At 34.6% G+C, this 20,094-nt stretch overlaps 2 protein-coding genes across 2 annotated transcripts in view; one reads left to right on the forward strand and one right to left on the reverse strand.

The window, feature by feature from the left end:
* The window catches only part of LOC102802824 (small ribosomal subunit protein mS29-like), a 45,621-nt gene extending 40,763 nt beyond the window's left edge, over nucleotides 1–4,858 (forward strand). The window contains exons 6-12 of the mRNA XM_085506985.1: nucleotides 1,397–1,530; nucleotides 2,116–2,196; nucleotides 2,454–2,615; nucleotides 3,473–3,532; nucleotides 3,649–3,741; nucleotides 4,395–4,509; nucleotides 4,594–4,858. Coding sequence (XP_085363111.1) covers nucleotides 1,397–1,530; nucleotides 2,116–2,196; nucleotides 2,454–2,615; nucleotides 3,473–3,532; nucleotides 3,649–3,741; nucleotides 4,395–4,509; nucleotides 4,594–4,679 — 731 coding nt within the window. The 3' untranslated portion in view covers nucleotides 4,680–4,858. The remainder of the gene's footprint in view (nucleotides 1–1,396; nucleotides 1,531–2,115; nucleotides 2,197–2,453; nucleotides 2,616–3,472; nucleotides 3,533–3,648; nucleotides 3,742–4,394; nucleotides 4,510–4,593) is intronic.
* Nucleotides 4,859–4,932: 74 nt separating this feature from the next.
* LOC100370367 (uncharacterized) overlaps nucleotides 4,933–20,094 on the reverse strand; it is a 28,368-nt gene continuing 13,206 nt past the window's right edge. Inside the window, exons 3-14 of the mRNA XM_085506984.1 lie at nucleotides 19,389–19,524; nucleotides 19,048–19,211; nucleotides 18,553–18,679; nucleotides 17,746–17,911; nucleotides 17,182–17,330; nucleotides 16,775–16,931; nucleotides 16,226–16,549; nucleotides 15,974–16,109; nucleotides 15,461–15,662; nucleotides 13,954–14,241; nucleotides 13,281–13,597; nucleotides 4,933–8,391 (exon numbers count right to left, since the gene is read on the reverse strand). Coding sequence (XP_085363110.1) covers nucleotides 7,288–8,391; nucleotides 13,281–13,597; nucleotides 13,954–14,241; nucleotides 15,461–15,662; nucleotides 15,974–16,109; nucleotides 16,226–16,549; nucleotides 16,775–16,931; nucleotides 17,182–17,330; nucleotides 17,746–17,911; nucleotides 18,553–18,679; nucleotides 19,048–19,211; nucleotides 19,389–19,524 — 3,270 coding nt within the window. The 3' untranslated portion in view covers nucleotides 4,933–7,287. The remainder of the gene's footprint in view (nucleotides 8,392–13,280; nucleotides 13,598–13,953; nucleotides 14,242–15,460; nucleotides 15,663–15,973; nucleotides 16,110–16,225; nucleotides 16,550–16,774; nucleotides 16,932–17,181; nucleotides 17,331–17,745; nucleotides 17,912–18,552; nucleotides 18,680–19,047; nucleotides 19,212–19,388; nucleotides 19,525–20,094) is intronic.

Below are 20,094 nucleotides of genomic sequence, written 5' to 3' on the forward strand. Positions count from 1 at the left end.
ATGTTTTTTTTATCAATTTCATCTACAAGACATGATCAATTGATAGACTATCTGAGATTGAAATCAACAGGCGAATGAGAAAGTTTGTAATCTGTGCCTCCGGCCGGCGTTCTCAAATGCGTTTTATTATTCATATTTAAAACGGCTGTTTCTTTCATCTTGTCGCTTACATCTTAATCAAATCTAAATTATTTACCGCCAGAAAAAGAAAGGATTAAATTCTAATCCGCTTCTCTGGCATTTTCCCCTGTGTGCAAGTTGCTTCACCCTTTTGGTTGCCATGGAGATATTTTTCTAGGCAAACAAGGTGTGAACTGGATGATTCAATACAATCAATGTTGGCACTTTTTCCCGTTTTTTTCTCCTGAAGTGAAGATTTGGATTTGTAATCATTTAGAGAACCTTTGCCCTTTTTCCTTTTTCAGTTTCATCTTCTCTAATTAACCCCCGTGGCTGGCCATCTCTTTTTCTTTACATGTTTCTCATGTTTAAATTCATTTTTACAAACCTGCAAACGTTCTCTAATACATTGACGTTTTTGAACCAGAAATTAATCTTATTAATCCTAATCTGAAACTTATTGAAACTATTTTTTTAACAGTAATGAAAGTGTGATGATATGCAAATTACTTGATTAATATGCACAGATAAAACATAACTATTTTGTGGAAATTTACATAAGTTGACAGTGATAGTGAAAGGATTGATTTTCAATTTAATATGCACAGACAGAACGCATAATTGTTGCGGATGTAGACAATAGTAGTGAAAGGGTTATGGTAGTAGAATCATGTAACACTATCGAATAATTGGTGGTTTTATGTACAGCTTTGATTCAAACTTTCTGGGTAAAAAATATAGGTCTATAATGATATAGAGATGATGTGTCATCATTATGTGTCACCTGAACAACACTGTGCAAGGCTCCATACTGAACATCAGATAGTGATGTTAGAAAAGTCAAGATATACATGTATCAATAATAATGTATGTCAGCCAATATAATTCGTGTGTACTTTGTGGTATTATGTTATAATTCAATGAAAATGTCACCTCCAGTAATCTGTTATAATGTGACAAAATGACCTCCCGGCTAAATGCAACTAGTGCTATTTTTAATCCTACACATTCTCTTGTACATTTTTCAGTACTACACATTTTAACGTTTCTTTAAATTCAATCTTGCCTGTAATGTACAACAAAAGGAAGGTTATTTTCTCCCATGTGATTTATTATTGGTTATTAACATCAATTTTTAAATTTCCTCACAGCAAGTGAGAAGCAGTTTTAGGGACAAACAGTTAGCAGAGTTTTTATATCGTCACGGTTACTACCGGGTACTTCCTTCTGGAGGACATTATCTTACACATCTCCTACTTTTATCACTCTTATTTAGGATTTAGCTTTAATCGTGACAAACGATGGGATTACCTGGTTTCTTCCTACAGCGAGGGATTAGTGGACAAGCCAGTTACCGGTGTGGAGTGGTTAAAACACTTCAGGTATAGAAATGAACATGTACTTGCAAAGGTTCGTATATTAGATTGCCAGCGGGTTTATTTCAGTAATCCCTGCGCGCTTAGCTGTTTTTACCTGTTTCGTTGTCAGTACTGCTTAGTTTATCACTTGACTGAATTGGAGATTTTGTGAAAGGTGCCTGCGAGTTTTTATATCGCGTCAATAAACAAATGATAGGTTGGTCTGCTTATTTCACTGCAATATTAAGATCACTCCTTTACTTGTCAGAAGTAAATCCAGTCATGTCACACCATTACTGGTGTGTCATTTATTGAAAATTAAAAACAATTATCTGGGAATTTGTATTCTGTTTTTAGTATATATATTCTTATATCGGTCAAACTCTTGTTGCCATGGTAACCTCAGATTTCAGTCTTACCGTACTAAGGATGGATGTTGGCACTTTGTATACAACCAACCAAATAGTTTAGCGCCCTCTCGTGGAAAGTTATGTTGTATCGGTTGTTTTTTTTGTAGTTTTTTATCTGGTGTACCACTGTGATTTGGGGAGGGGTACAATATTTTTGTTTTGTGTCTCAAAAATTAACCAAATACATTTCAAATTATTCTGTTTTTTTGTTTTTGTTTTTATGTTAGCTAAAAACCAGCAACAAATATACATGGAGTCGGCGAGAAGAAACTGATGTAGACCAGCCGCTTATTCAAGTTATTGAGCAGGTTTGAAGCACTTCTTTAAATTCCACAATTATTCTTTTGTTTTTATTATTTCAGGTTTACTAAATATGGTACATTTATCTTTCCTGATATGATTTCCTATCTTTGTCTCAAGAGGGCTCACTCCCCATTGTCTCTTAGTTCAATTTGTAAGCTCTCCTTGATGCAACAAAAGTATTATAACTTTTCCAACCACATATCTCTGGTTTTGTAAATTTGTTTGAATTGTGATAAACGGTCAGTGTTTTGTTGTTTTCTAGGGAATTAATCGACCCAAAAATTCTTGCGATGCGATCGGAGTGGTATTGAAAGAATTGCACCATCAGAGTGGTAATGGCGACTTCAAGATGCTAGTTGCGGTACGCGGTGTCAATGCATTCTTTGGTAACATTACACAGCTTCGCAGGGACGATAGGACTATTGTGAGTAGAAAAAAAACACCCCTGACACACACGTGCAATGTTACAATGGGTAATATGTACGTTTTCATAATTTTACCATTGTTTACAAAATGTGGCAAAAGTTATTAAAGCGGGGGGGGGGGGGGAGTCGTCACCTGCGCATGCGTCAGATGGCCATAGCGTGTCATTGTTTACAAACAAGCATCTACCCATGAGCCTTTGCATTTTTATCGTGTGTTGTCGTTGCAGGTGACGACCCTCTCGCTTTAAAATGTCAACTTGGTTCAGTCTGGGTTTCTCTTGCATTCCTAATTAAAGTCTATGTCCCATGTATATTATCATATCATTCATTATTGACCTGAGCAAATAGAACGTGTTACCAGAGCCCAGACTATTTACTCAGTAGCATAGAACGTGCTGTATTAGGTATGAGAGTGGTTTGTGCACATGCAAAAAAGACACCACAAAATATGTTAGTGATTTCAATGTCCAGAAATGTTACCGAGCATAAAAATATTTAATGAAAAAAAGTTATTCCTTGTTTATGAAAAAGAAAAACATAGCAATTATATAATTGTATCTTGAGTAATTGTTGACTGCTCTTTCTTTTCACAATATTTAATCTGATAGTTTTAAACCTTGGGTGCCATCAATTTGTGCAACATTTTTTTTTTTAGTAATCGTTTTGGACCAAATATGCTATTGGCTACAAGTTTTGATAACAATTTTGGAAAGATATGAAATAAAATTATGGTTTTATTGTGTGCATACATGTAAGATGAAAAAGTTGCTTAATGTATTGCTGATACGATATAATATAGCTTGATAATATTGATAATATTGATTGTGGCTTTAAAAATCCTTTGTTTCTTTATTAGGTGCATGTGAGAGAGCTATCTTTGGTGAAACATTTCAAAAAGATGTTGAAAAATGATTGGGTAAGTATGATCATCACAACATGTCAAATAGAAACTTGTATCATATAGTAACCCATGGAAAAAAAACTTTTTCCTTCTTTCATAGATTACATAATATGCAATTTGTTCTGTTCCAGAAAAATGGGGCTATTGTAACAACAGTGGATCAGCATAGTTCTTATAAACAGCCTACGCAGCAGCATTTACCAAAATATCTACTCATGAAAGAGGTAGGTAACTTACTACCAGTAATAATTGACCTTGGTTTTATACACCACATAAGTGGACACATCAGGGCCTTTAATACTGTGTCAGAGTAACTTTGAGCTGGCTTTAATTTGCATTCAAAACCACCATTTATGACATAAACACCAATATTATTATAAATCTGTCACCGTAACGCCATTAGTGACAGCGATATTTTCGGGGTATTTTCATCCTACCATATAAGGAAATGCGAATTACAAATATGGAATGATTACGTGACATGTCCATCCTGGTATATTTCTTGTAAGCCAATGGATTTCGTTGTGTACCTCCCTGTTTTGCCAAAGTAATAAACTTTATTTTTTCATGTGTACATGTACCTATCTGTGTTTGTGTCATAAATAAAAACAAACATGGGTTTGACCGGATTTCACACAAAGTTCTCTAATTCGATTTCGGCATTCTCATGATGTATCCTTATGAGGATACCTCAAAGTATGCACGAAGACAATACGGCGTACTGTCTTGGTGTGCATACTTTGGCAAAGTAAACTACATATAAATGAGAGGTGGGTGTGTTGCGTCAAGCATGTATCAAACTAGAGGGCCTCATTAATAATGCCATGATACACGATCTTGATATTGTATCAACATTAAATTACATTTACTTTTGCAGGGTTTCGAGTGGATGGACCCATTTCTGCCTATTCATGTTGACAAGTACAGTGATAAAGAAGCTGAAAGTTGTTTAGATTATTATATCGATAGGCTATGGCTGCAACATTCAGCAGGTACATGCTTTCTGTCAATGTGATCAAACAATATTTTCGTCTGTAGTTGTCACATTATCACCAAAATACTACATTTACTTGCAGCTAAAATGGAAAGTGGTAGGAAAGAGCTGAAATTTTTGAGTGGAAATAATCCAGCTGAGTTGGATAGAATATGTGGAGGACTCTAGAATGGTGAACTCATTAATTCTGTGATAGAGACACTGGTATTTAAATATTCAAGAGCGAAGATCATGGCAGTGTTAATTCAGTTGTACACTAGTTCATCAGATCATTGACTTACCAGTGGGTATCAAATCAAATGTGAAAAATGTATAATTTGATTAAATACAATCAAGTCATTTAGAAACTTTGTCTTTGTGTGGATTACTATAAAAACACCAGTATACTGTATTCTTGGGAGGCAAACTGATGATACAACTATCATGATATGTAGAGTCTGAATCTGATATACATATTGGTTTATTAGAATATGCGTAGTGTGGTTTTACAAACAATAAGTTCAATTTTCATTTAAACAAAATGAACATGTCAATATACAAGATAAAACCCTTTATGAATGACGATGTGTACAAGGTACACCAAGAAAAGAAATGATACATCATCAAGTTTACTTCCTGTGTCTAGCATTGGACATTTTTCCCTCTCGAAAATTATGGGGAAAATTAGACAACCACACACTTTATCACTGATGGGAAAGAATAAAACAGTATTTTGAAAACTAACACTTGACAAATATTGCAACAGGTTCTGTAAAATTTGGAATCTCATGATTAAATAACATGTTAGCTAACACGAGAAATAAAACAATTACATTTGAATTAAAAACGCTAAATCTAAGAATCCTGAGTCAAGTATGTTAATACGGGTATACTGACCAATTCCATGACTGATTGATGGTCATAGTGCAAAGATTGTATAATGTACATTTGGCAATCTCTGAATATCCAGTTATTTAAAAGCGAGAGGGTCGTCACCTGCGCATGCACAGGAATTGAGTCCCAAGCAATGATAACACGCGCTAAAACCGCAAAGGCTCATCATAGGTAGACGCTTGTTTATAAACAATGACGCGCTATGGCCATCTGACGCATGTGCAGATCACGACTCCCCCCACCCATCCTTTGCTAGTTTAAATTAATCACCAGCCACTTTGCTGAATAGTATAGTGAGTATGATTTCAATCAATCAGCAAAGTGACTGGTGATGTTGCAAACAATCTAGACATTTAGCTAGCCAACTAGGGGTATTCAAAGATGTGCTCTAATAAATGAAGCCACAGGGGATACATGGTTCCACCACCTCAATATAAGAAAGCAGTTAATTCTATTACCAACATCGTTTTTGATATCCTGATAATTTACATTGCAACACACATTTTTGATATTCATCATCAAATAAACGCTTTTTAAGTCAAGGTGACGTGTCTGTCACATCATTGCATACTGCATCTTAACACCCTTTACTGTAGTAATCAAGCAGGTATTACACTGGTTAGTATGTTCAGCTTTATATGCAATAAATTTGCATTTGTTTTTTGAATCCATTAACCAATTTTAATATACATGTGTGTAGCATGTAAAAGGTGCTTGGAAATGTAAACATTGGCTGAAAAACGAAAACATGTCGCTTTAATTTTTTCATCGAATTTTCGAACATCGATTATTTTGCGATTATGATCAATGAATTTTTTGATCAATATATTAACCTGAAACAAGTAGATTATAAATGTTGATTACAGTGGTGAAAGAATGAATTCATATACTTGAAGAGGTATAAGAGACTAACTTATGAAGGCCAAGATTTGTTTTCTTTGTATGCTAATCTGATACAAAATGCTTTATCACTTTGAAATGATTAGATTAAACTGGTAACAAAACAAAGTAGGCTGATTAATAAACACTAAAAACAAGCATATATCATTTGTGCTCAAAAAGCACAGAGGTAAAAAGTAATGAATGCAATTGCTATGTATTATTTCAGTAAAAAATGTAATCACCAAATATAGAAGCAACAGTACGAGGACAAAGTTTTTGACTTGAAAATATATTAATCACTTCTTGCAATGAAATTATATTTATGCAAGTCACATTTGTAATACACCACGGCACAATTATTTTCAAAAACTTTTTGAAACAACCTGATTATTGTAGAACTCTTTTGTAAAGTCTGCTCATAATAGTAAATACAGACATCTGCTGCCTGTTCAAATGTGTGTCCAAACAAGATAAAATCCAGGAGAGTTAACTTTAACAGATTCAAAATCAGTTGTACCATTTTTAAAGGCTATAAACTTTACTTTTCACCAAAGAATCAGCAATTCCGGATAATTTTTAAACTGTCTTATTATAAATTTAACTTTTTTTTTATTGGTCATTATGGTTTATAATATCGTGAATTTTTAAACATTGATTAACAGCTGAAATGTTTGCAACTTGTAATGTAATTATGTTACTTTAAACTTGTTGGTTGTCAAAATGTCTGGAATGTTGATTTTGACAATATAGAAACGAAAGCGTGCTGTGATATAACTTACTGAAATAAACTGATTATTTTTATGAAAACGAATGCATTACTAGCTGAACACAACTTGCATAATACAACTGTATAGGCCAAATTATAACTGGAAATCGCAATGATTATGATAGAAAAGCTGTATGTGAGTGCAAGGGATTCAGAACAACTGTTATAACTTGTAGATTTGGCAACATTGATCTGAACTTTAACCCCATTCTGTCAATCATTAACACACTTTTATGTAAATCTTGTTAGTTTCTACTAACAATCTAATTTCACCTCAGGAAAGGTTCTGTCCATGAGGGAACAAAGTTTGGGTTTGCGCATACACTCGTCTGCTTCCCGAATCGGCTTCACAACCTCCCGACGGAAAACACTGCTACTTATCTCAGAACATTTAGCCATAGAGACCTGCAGGGCCTCCACAAAGTCTTGGTAAACGCTCATTATGGTTTCTATTCTGCTGAGCCAACCAGAGAAGAATCCTTTGTAACCGGACATTATAATATCTGAAAATGGTTGCTGGAATTTCACTTGACCGTTGCGCTCCCTCAAAACATCTTGGAATTTCTCAAAGTCTTGTTTGCGAGAACCCCAATACCTAGAAAGGTTCTTGCCATATACCTGAGCAACTGAATAATAACATTTCCTGAAGTCACTGACTTTTGACAGAAGAATATTAATCTGCGTCGGCGTACAAGAAGTCATTGCCCACTTCACATAGTGCATTATCGATTCATCCCTGCCAAGTAGGCTTGAATGATTGAGATTATCAAATGCAGCCTCTATCAGCTTCTGACTAGCCCCCGATGGATGACGACCTCTTTTAAAGAAGTGTCTGGCAAGACGAAACAGGGCATTGGCTTCATAGTTATGGGCATGTGCAAGGATGGTGTTCGGCACAGTTGATAGCTTGCGATTCTCAAGATCAAATACAAGCATCATATCCTGAATATTGCTATCAGTCAATGTTTGAGACATCGATAGATATTCCATCAAAAGATCCACAATGGGTTCCGGCAGAGAACTCCAATCATCCTGCATGGAGTTCTTCAATTTACGGATGTAATCCATTATCTCAGCTGGCCTTAGGTACTTCTGCCACGTTCCCAGAAATAATGGTACTCCATTCACTCCCAGCTTAGCAGCAAGATTGAAGACATCGTTCTGATGATGATAGGAAGAGGTATAATAGAATCTCCGTGAGGATGAACTGACATCTTTGAAGCATTTAATACCAGCTATACCAACTTTAACCACAGCAACCATATCGATTTGACTGTTCAGCTCTGCTTTATCTTTCATCACTTTGAAGATGGAATGAATCAAGTCAGGATCTTGAAAATTACAAATACATTCTTGCACCTGTCAAAGAAAGTACCAATAATGTTAATTAAAACATGGAAAAAGTTGCCATACACGTACCAGTAGATTTCCATGCCATTTCTTTTCAACAAAATAGCCAAGCAACACACACAAATTGATTATAATTATGATCAAAGAAATCTTAGAAAGAACTCCCATGTGCTGAGAGTATTGGAGATACATTAAATATAATTCAAAATTACTTGTACTTGATTGAGATAGTGATGGAAAAACTGAAAACTAATAATGCAAATCAGAAAATTAATATGAACAGATTTGAGTGTAAAACTAATGAGGCCTGTGCAATGTAACAGACCATCTATGTACCAAGTTTTATTGAAATGTGATTGGAACCAAACAAAATTATGAATTATTATGCTAATTAGGGAATTAATATAAACAGATTTTAACCCCAAACTAATCAGGATTGGACATTGTCCTGGAGCATCTTTGTACTAAGTTTCATTGAAATGGAATAATTAGTACTTTAGATATCAGTGTGATAGCTTAAAAATGATTAATTATGCGAATTAGTAATTAATATGTACAGATTTTAACCCACAATTATCTAGGTCTGTCTATTGTCCTCGAGTATCTATGTACCAAGTTTCATTGAGATGTAATGCTTACTACATCAAAAGCTGAAAATTAATTAATTATGCAAATTAGGTAATTAATATGCACTGATATTACCTTAAAAACTATCAGGTCTGTGTAATGTCCTATGACATCTATGTACCAAGTTTCATTGAAATGTGATGATTAGTACTAGAGATATCAGTGGAAAAACCAAAAATTGACTAATCATTATGCAAATTAGTGATTAGTAATTAGGTAATTTTTACCAAAAACTAATCAAAACCTAGCGTTAGTTCAGAGCATCTATGTACCAAGTTTCATCAAAATCCAACAAGTCATGGAACAGCTAAATATTAGCTTATTATCATGCAAATTAGGTAATTAATATGCATGGATTTTTACCAAAACCTAATCTATGCACCAAGTTTCATCAAAAACTGATGTATGGTTCTTGAGATATCAGTGGAACAGACGGACACACATACACACACATACAGACAGACAGACAGACAGACAGACACACTAAATGCAAAGACTCCCATTTTGTGCTTCGCACATGGGAGTCAAAAATAATAAAGAATACTAAACCCAATATTTGCTCTATTAAAAGTACATCTCCAATAGAAACTCAAAGGCCAAATAGAAAAAAAAATTGTGGTTCCTACATGCTTTCCAAAAGTAGGCAAATTTTACACCTCAATCCAAAAGAACATCGTAAAATCTGTATTAGAAGCAGCATCTCTAATAGAAGTCTCATCCATTCTTTTTGAAGAATTGAGAACCAAAAATTCATCATTTCTCATATGTGTAGATGGCTTTAATAGGAGCCGCATCCCCTCTGTTGCATTGTACCATTTTAATAGAAGCCGTGGTTTCTAATACAGAGTTTACAGTACTCTTTTTTTTTTTCAAATACTTTATACTACTTTACTTTGTATTTATATATATATTTTATTTTTATTTTTATCAGCAAATGTAACCAAACACAAAAAACTAGGGTCGATCTTGAGTACAATGGTGTGGAGCAGTATCAGCACATACTATCCAAACAATCCAAATAGCAGAAAACAAAGCAGAAGTGGGGTCATAATCATCTGTTTGGTTTCTGCTGTTTTGATGTTCAGCTTGCGTGCATTAAGAATACAAATTCAGAGACTAATTCAGTGTGTTCAGTCGATATTATGAGAATGGTGCACTCTGTGTAGAATTTAGGTGCAGTTTAAATATGTTACTCATGAATAATTGAATCAAAGAAAGCTTAGAAAGAACTCCCATGTGCTGAGAGTATTGGAGACACATTAAATATAATTCGAAATTACTTAGCTGAAAACTAATTATGCAAATCAGAAAATTAATATGACCAGATTTGAGTGTAAAACTTATGAGGTCTGCGCAATGTAACAGAACCAAAAAATTATGAATTATTATGCTTATTAGGGAATTAATATGAACAGATTTTTACCCCAAACTAATTAGGTTTGTACATTGTCCTAGAGCATCTTTGTACTAAGTTTCATTGAAATGGAATAATTAACACCGCGAAAACTCCAAAATTTCGACCCCTCTAAAAATTTGACCGCCTATTTATTTGCCGGGTTTCGGTGTTTTATTTACCTCCAAATTTTCGACTCCACTAAAAATTGCCGACTCATTCTTATTCGAAAATTGCGACCAGTTTTAGTTTTCCCCCAAACGAAAAAAAAACCGATGTGAGCGTTCAAACGGGACCTTCCTCAAAGGCATGAATCCGGGTTTCTGATTGACTGAGAGATTTTTATTTTATTGGTAACGAAAATATATTCTAAATAAACGAAGTTTCAAATAAAAACGAACACAAAAATCTCGGCATGCTGCGTTTCTGAATTGTTGATTATTACTGTACTCAGTAGTGATTATAATAATGTACACAAAATAAATTTGTTGAATGGTTATGAAATACAAATAAAAGTCAACTTAGTTTCATCGTAAGCGAATGATTCCGGTCTCGTATAAACGTTTGATGCTGTAGGATATCCGCCATGTTCTCTTAGGTCAAATAGGTCAAATCGCTAATTAACCAATCAAAAAGCTGGATGATGCGAAAACGGCATGATTTTTTTTAAATAAAAAAATTAGTTGTTTTTAAAAAATAAACTGGTCATCTGAAGAATAATTTAACATTGTTCACAGTGATAACAGATCATTCTCGAAAGGAAGCTTACCCGCTCACGCTAGTCACGATAAAAATCATACACGTGTACTCTTGAATAGACAGACGTCAATGACTACGGTAAAACTTAGACTCTATTTTAGCCGGCAGGATTGATTGAAATGTCCGAAAAATGACGCCAAAATACACCTTAAAAGTCCCATTTTATTTTCTTAAATCCCATTATATTTTTTAATCCAAGGGTGAATTTACGGCAGAATTTGGTCCCTCAAATCACCGGTACGGTGCTCAAATAAGGGACACGTGAGCTTTGATTCTAACCGGATACATTGCACTGGGTCGGGGAGATCGTTTGCTAAACTTCCATGTATCTTTTGTCCAATGGGTACCTGTACTTCGAACATTCACAAGTTTTCCTAGGTAGTGCGAGACAGCTTTGTCTTTTGACCTATTAGTTTTGTGCTGACCTCTTCTCCGCGTCTTGATGTTTTGTTTTGCTTGTCATAATACTCACTGATTGATGACTTTGTTTAGATTTTGAGTTACAACTCGGCCACGACCTTTGCTTTTACCGTGAAACATGAGGAAGTTTACGTCAATTGACGGACATTGCATTTTTTAAAAACTAATGAAGCACACTGTCTATCATCCCCATTTTTTTTTGCTGATTTCTATTCTGAAAAATTCGACCGTCCGAAAATGCACCTTAATTTTGACTCTAAAAACACGTCACATTTCTAACACAAATTATTTAAAACCAGTCGAAATTTTGGAGTTTTTACGGTACTTTAGATATCAGTGTGAAAGATTAAAATTGGTTAATTATGCAAATTAGGTAATTAATATGTACAGATTTTAACCCACAATTATTCAGGTCTGTCTATTGTCCTACAGCATCCATGTACATTCATTGATATGTGATGTATAGTACCTGAGATATCAGTGTGAAAGTTGGTTAATTATGCAAATTAGGTGATTAATATGCACAAATATTTACCGGAAACTAATTGGGTCTGCATAATTCTAGATTCATTGAAATATGATGATTAGTACTTTAGATATCAGTAGAAAAGCTGAAAATTAATTATGCAAATTAGGTAATTAATATGCACAATTATTTACCCTAAAACTAATCAGGTCTCTGCATAGTCCTAAAGGATCTATGTACCAAGTTTCATTGAAATGCGATGATTAGTACTTGAGATACCCGTGGAAAAGCTGAAAATTAACTAATTATGCAAATTAGGTGATTAATATGCACAAATATTTATCGAAAACAATCAATCTCTGCATAGTCCTTGAGTATGTAAGTACCAAGTTTCATTGAAATGTAATGCTAACTACTTATATCAAATGCTGAAAATTAATTAATTATGCAAATTAGGTAATTAATATGTACTGATATTACCATAAAAACTATCAGGTCTGTGCAGTGTCGTATGACATCTATGTACCAAGTTTCATTGAAATGTGATGATTAGTACTTGAGATATCAGTGGAAAAACCGAAAATTGACTAATCATTATGCAAATTAGGTAATTAGTATCCACGGATTATTACCAAAAACTAATCAAAACCTAGCATTAGTTCAGAGCATCTATGTACCAAGTTTCATCAAAATCCAATGAGTGGTTGTTTAGATATCAGTGGAACAGTCATGGAACCACTAAAAAATAGCTAATTATCATGCAAATTAGGTAATTAATATGCACGGATTTTTACCAAAAATTAATCAAATCTGCGCATATGTTCAGAGCATCTATGTACCAAGTTTCATCAAAATCCAATGAGTGGTTCTTTAGATATCAGTGGAACAGTCATAGAACAGCTAAAAATTAGCTAATTATCATGCAAATTAGGTAATTAACGAGCATGGATTTTTACCAAAACCTAATCAAATCTGCGCATTGGCCCAGAGCATCTATGCACCAAGTTTCATCAAAAACCAATGTATGGTTCTTGAGATAGCAGTGGAACAGTCGGACACACATACACACATACACACATACACACATACACACATACACACATACAGACACACTAACTGCAAAGACTCCCATTTTGTGCTTCGCACATGGGAGTCAAAAACTAACCCCAAATCATACCAAAACTAGGAATTTTTCAGATTGATTTAACAGCTAGTCTAGTAATTTTTACAAACCTCAGCCAGGTGGTGTAGTTGCTTCTTTGCAATCACAATGTCTTCAAAAGCTGCTAGAATTGCTACAAACGTATCACACGCAGTACTCAGCATTGTGCGTTTGTTGACTAGTTGAAGTGGGTCACTAGATAACGTCAGTACATGTTTACACATTATTATCTGTTTCATCTGCATTTGCGGATGCGCAGCCCACAAGCTACTTAAAAACTTTATTAACTTGAGAGGAGGTCCGAATGGATAATCACTGCTAGATGCTCTCGTTAGCGCTTCCAAGTACATCTCTATGTAATCCAGAGGGTGCTGCCTCGTGGGACAGCCTGTAAAACAAAGTACAAAATTACAACATGGCCGCATATTCTGATCCTTCATTCACATTAAACTATATTTATTATACGAAATTCGAAACGATAGCAGTGAAGTGAAAGACAATCATCTGATCATTTTCCCATTTTTATTATGTGCATAATGTAACCTACTGTTCCACCAAAATACAGAGAAAATGTAGCTCAACTTTATTATCTACTTTGCCCATTAGTTACCAATAAATGTCATCACTTATACAAGTCCAAGCATTAGACAATGAATTTCCTTTAAAATTGGCAAATTTGTCAAAACTTTAGTTTCTATGGTGGAATATTTCATTCTTTCTCAAACGTGACAAGTGACATCTCACCTTTCATTGTCTGCATCAGTTTATCTTCTCGTTTTTCCAGATAATCCTGTTCTGTTTCCTTGATCAGTTTTGAGGTTGCGTACCTGAATTGCGAAAGCTCTAGTGCATGTAGACCCGCTTTGAAAGCTAATTTACGTTCCTCGTCACCAGCGTAATTACTCTTGAAAATGACATCACATAAGTACAACAGGGCAAAGTCTAATGTTGCTAACTTAGTAGGACTCGGAGAAGTAACATGATCCTTGGTTTTGTTCAGAGGACTGTTTTTATCTTCTTTTTCTTTGGCAACTGTAACAATAAGTTACAAGTTGTGTTCAACAATTTTGAAGTAGCATATGCATTGGGGAAATATTTATTCTCCAAGCACCAGAAGGTTAATATTGGAGATTTCATTTTCAACACTTATGATTGAATACAATGTGTTCTATTATAACATTCACAGTGACTTTCGAGTTACAGGTTTTCAAAAGAAAAATGTTAGATGGCGTAACAAAATACCCGGATGTAGATTTCAATTGTAGCTCGCCATTGATTGATAAAAATAAAAATATTGACATACTACGTCACCAAAAATGGCAACTGATAGTGTAATACCCCTGGATGTTCATCTAGAAAAATCCAGAACTTATCAAGACAACATTTTATGCCTTTCTATGTGATAGCATACATGTTTAATGAAATGATAAATTTTCAACTTAAGCAACAGTTACAGCCACAAGAAATTATTACAGAACAAGTTGATTTCATAAAGAACCAGCATTTATACAGCTTTTATCTTTGGGAGTTTTCTGAACATACTCTGCCATTGTATAAATGTAACCTGTGTCTTGTATGCAATGTAATTAATAATAACATCGTGATGATTTTGCTGATGTGTTTATATAGATAGCCGTTGTCAAGGCTACATGCCTTCAGTTTGAAATTATGCACCCGTGATGCAATAATACAAGAATATATCATCCTGTTTTTCTGGCATATGGATCGGTGAATGTGATAGTAGTTTCCCCGGTCTTAGTGGCCTGTGTTGTACATCAACGTTGCTCTAATCTAATCATTGGGCATATCATTTGCCTGCCAGGTCCAGTCCAAATTCAATGAGTTTAGTTACATGTTGCTTTACATTTATTTGTACCATGCTTCTATAGGTCCTGAACCCTTTCGGCATTTAATTTTTTTTATTTTGCATGGCTAAGTGAATAGAACAGCATCACCATTAAAATAAACCTCACTCACTTCGTTTTCATCAACGTACTTTGTTAAGTTATTCTTACTAAAACTGGTAACTCGAAAGTCAGGAATTGACAACGATTATCTGTAGTACATAGTTGAACTAAGACATTAATGGTACATGTATGGAACATTTCCCAAACAGGTTATGATCACTTATGATCATTCCAGCAAACAGTAAACGTACAATTCAAATGTATTCGCCTTTTATATGTAAAAGTGGAAAATAAACATAGAAATAATCGTTACCGTTTATGGAAACTTGGCAAATACAACATACCTTTTCCTTTGGCTTTCCCCCTTCCCTTTCCTCTTCCCTTTGGAGCAGGTGTAAGTCTAGCCCCCTTCTTATTTCTAGTTTTAGATCTTGTCCTTGTATGCAGCGTTGAAGCTGCTCCCCTTGATGTACTAGGTTCATTGCTGTCCATTTCCATGAAGCCATCTTGTTGATCTTTGTGGAAATTTTTACTAAGTATACAATCCTATAAATGAACAAGAAAATTGGAACTGACTGGTCACCGATAGCGTAGTTGTGATTGTTGTTGTTGTTTGACCTTATGATCAACTTGAACCCTTAAGTGTGTGCACCATAAACTCGTATTGTGGAGGCAAAACCCACTGGTTGAGAAACCTACAACCACCATACACTACTCATGTACCAAATACTTGTTTAATTACTGCTAACCATAGAAGGGAAAGTTATTCAAAAGGATACGTGCCCTCCTGATATTTGTATTGCACAAACCATAAATCACTATTGAAAATAACATACAAGAACCATAACTTGTAATACCTTTTTAACTGAGTTCATAATAACTTGTAACTGTTTAACAGCAAGACACGTGGCTGGCTTGATAAGTCCATGAAGTAGTAAAGTTTCCAATGCTGCCAAAGTGACGCTGAAACTTACCAATTTACCAGTGAAGCCCCTGTTTTAAAACATAAGAACAAGATTACATACTTTTACTACACACTGCGTTATTTTTTTTGAAGGACTTTTTTCAGCAGATAATACTATTTGAGTCAACTCTGTAAATGTACTTACAATAATATCCTGGGATCTTTATGGTGTAGTCTCAGAGTTGCTAAACAGAGTGCTTCCTTGAAGAGATATCCTGTTTGTGCTTGACTGATGCGCTCATTATCACTAGCAGAGGCATTACCATTACCACCCTGATTGTCATCATTTCCAATGCCATCAACAACAAACATATCATCAACTGTATCTATTTCATCGGAGAGATTCTGTGGGACTTCACCTTGTAATACACTTGTGATGTAGTCTTTGCCTTTCAATAATGGCACAACACTGGGTAGCTCAATCCACTGACTGTGACGTACTACATTAGATTTCAAACTACTGGTCTCTCTGCAATATTAAAATTGAAAAAAAATCAGACAAAGACGGGGACAACGATGACAACAGACATTTTCTTTAACATGCAAATAAAGCAAAAGTGATACTGAATCGCAAGAGATTTCAGAGTCATTATTTGATTACATAAACCCAGACAGTACCATTCAGAGTGAGAAGCAACCAACTAATATCAATATATGATGTGTACGGACATTTAAGGTTAAAATATACTTTTACCTGTAGAGTTTAAGTAAGAATGTCTGTAACTTCTGTAGATGTTGTATTGATAACAATGAAGGATTCATAACACTAGCTCTCATTAGCCTCTCAATTTCATGACAAAATCGGTCCAGATCAGGTGCTTCATATCTTTCACGTTGATTCTCTTTCATCACTTAATAAAATTTAAAAAATATTAAATTGGTCAACATTTTATACAGATTTACACTTCAAGCTTTAAAAAGATTGGATGAAAATATTTTGGCACAATAGACATGGCAGTCGAGAACAACATTTAGTATCGGGTTTCAAATATGAAGCTGGTTCAATATGCAAAAATAAAGGATTAGCTTTAATCTTTAGTCCATACCACAGTATAGCCTGAACACAACTATTTTATCTCATCTATTTAAACCTTGCATTACCTTTCACTGTAGCTGCTGCAATAACCATTAATACTTGACGAGCTTTAGCATCACGTCTTAACATTAACTCTTTGATTTTGTTGATATGCTGGTCAAGAGTGCTCTTTTCACAACCTGCTGGTGTCTCACCAGGTCCATGATAACAGCATCTAGTCAATGAAGAGTTGATACGAGAAATTAGCGATACTTTTTCTGTGCCATACTTTCACGAACAAATGTGGGCAGTAATAATATCTTCAGCAATTATCGATCAAAGCCATGAGCTACGCAACTAGTTAGTATATGCTTGTATAATTTACACACAAACTTTGTGGTCGAGTAGGATATCAGCCTTTTCTGATGTGTGAAAAATATGTGTAGCCAATTGGGCAGAAAAGGTAATGATATGCAAGGAGATATCATCAATTTTAAATTTAGTACACTAGTCATTGTAGGTGATACTGCATGGAACATTTGAACTTTTAACTAATCAAGGTAACTATTTACCTTGTGTGTAACATACAGGAAGGCATGTTACATTTATAACCCAATCACTACCAGCACTATTGTTAGCTGTTTGCTCACCTGCTATCATGGAGAATGCTAGCCCTCTTCAACTCAGCTATGATTCTCTTACCCAATATCTCCATAGATCTCTGCCATGTATTGGATATGCCCTCTGCTAATCCAATTGTGGGATCAGGCAGTGCTTGAGTCTGGTTCATATCAGATTGAACATCACGCACAGCATCTGAAAATAAAGGAATAGAATAAGTTTGTGTGCATCAATTTGTACAAGAAAAATGTATTGCAAAATAATGATGAATACTGAAACTTGTGTTTGAACCACTTGCTGCAAGGATACTATAACTTAAAGCGTGGTGGTCGGCAGGCAGCATTTGTTCAAATTTCATGTAAATAACCAATGTATATTACACGTGTTGTATACGTTGGTATGAGTCCCATATCAAACAGGATGCGGCGTGACGACTGCCGCCCTTGCATGTCCTGGGGAAACAGTTGAAAACACTAATTCTACAAAATTTGTTCTATTAGAAACGCATCTCTAACCGAAAATTAAACTATATAATGAATCATTAACAATTATGTAAGCACAACTTTCATTCTAAGAAATGGGAAAGAACACATAATAAACAAAAATCTGATATGAACCAGACTCAAATTGTGAAACAAAATGAACTGCTCCTGTAACCCACTGTGACTTGCATACCAGGTCTCTTTGAGATCATTTGTGTTTTGAGGAGTATATCGATCAAATTTCAATACATCTAAAACTTGATAACAATGAACAACATAAACAAAAAAGTTTTTGGGTCAGCTATGAAAGAAATCCAAATTTTATCACATGAATACAAAGTTTTTGATACTAACCGAAGTGCTTGAACAGTTTACCAAGGACTGATCCAGGATCTTCAGCTACATGATATTGCAAAAGTTTTTGTAATTGTTCACGGCTCAATGCAGACAGGCTTTCAGTCATAGGTGCATGGACAGTGATCTAAAAATAATAGATACGACATCAACATCAGTGACAGAGCAAATGTGGAATCCACACACACACATAATAATACATGAAGCATATACTGTATCAATTCTAGTTAAAAAAATATACTTAGAAGTACAAGTGTCACTTCTACTGAACTGCATATATTCTTCCCTGTTATATTTGTAATGTATATTTGAACTATTAAAATTACAATATTGATGAGATCACTGAAACAAAGGACACATGATATTGAATATCTACAACAACTGTGTATTTTCTTCTACAGCATAAATGCAACATGTTTGTAGTAGGTACTTTTCTGTCAAAAATTCAAAAACTTTAATAGCGCATACTGGATATAATTTACAATGTGATTTTACCTGATTTGCATTGCGTATTCTATAAATAACAGCAGCGAGAATATGTGAGCACCAGAGTTGTTTTGGACAGCCAGAACAAGTTGAAGAGACTATTTTACAACGTTCAAACGTGAGAGATACTTGATAGGGACGACCATCACTTATAGTAGCAGTCACCATGAAACCTACATAATCATACAAGCATAAAAAAAAAACAGTAAATAGGAAGCAATCAAGAATACAATATTTGGAAAAGTGATTTGGAGGCTCTTCTATTGAAATCTGGGTTTTGTTTTCATTATATACATGTACTTGTATGAAAATAGTTATTATTAAATATATACGAAAAAAAATATTCTCACCAACTTGGATGACATCTGTCATTTTTTCTTTTTCTACAAACTTAACAGCTGCAGTCCATGCTTGCTCATCGGAATTGACAATTTTATAATAAAGCTTGGCTTCTGATTCATCTCTTGGAAAAGCCCAGAATGCAATCTACAGAAACAAATAAGAACACATAGATTATATATGTAGAACAAGATACAAGATGTGCTCAATTACGTAAATGATTATGATTTGTATATGGTCAAAATAAGTCATATTTTAATGACCCAGCAATTTTGGGTTTATGTATGCTTCTAATGTGGTTTAGGCCTGCATAAAATATTACAACATAGCATGCTAACTAGAATCTCCATCTGATCTTTGCCAGTTAATATTTGGGTAATTAATTATCAGGTAATTAAAGTGCAGAAGAAAGGGTACTCAAGTGATGGGTATAGTCACAAAGCGATATTGGGTTTTATTATACATTTCTGGCATATCTATAGTGTCTGCTTGTAATTGTTCGACATTGCATGTTATTTAAACGTTATTTTAAGATCAATTGTATTGTGATATGCGACAACTGCATTCCAGAACAGCTATGGGCATGGTACAAAGAATGATTAATAATATTTGGGCTCGACATTCCCAAAAGCTAATGCCTCAGAGAATGCTCAACCACATTGCCTTAGTACCATTACATGCAGTCTACAATTGCATTCACAATGCTATTCACCATAC

Source organism: Saccoglossus kowalevskii, chromosome 13 (genome assembly GCF_978046115.1).
Source record: "Saccoglossus kowalevskii chromosome 13, keSacKowa6.1, whole genome shotgun sequence".
Classification (NCBI taxonomy): domain Eukaryota; kingdom Metazoa; phylum Hemichordata; class Enteropneusta; family Harrimaniidae; genus Saccoglossus; species Saccoglossus kowalevskii.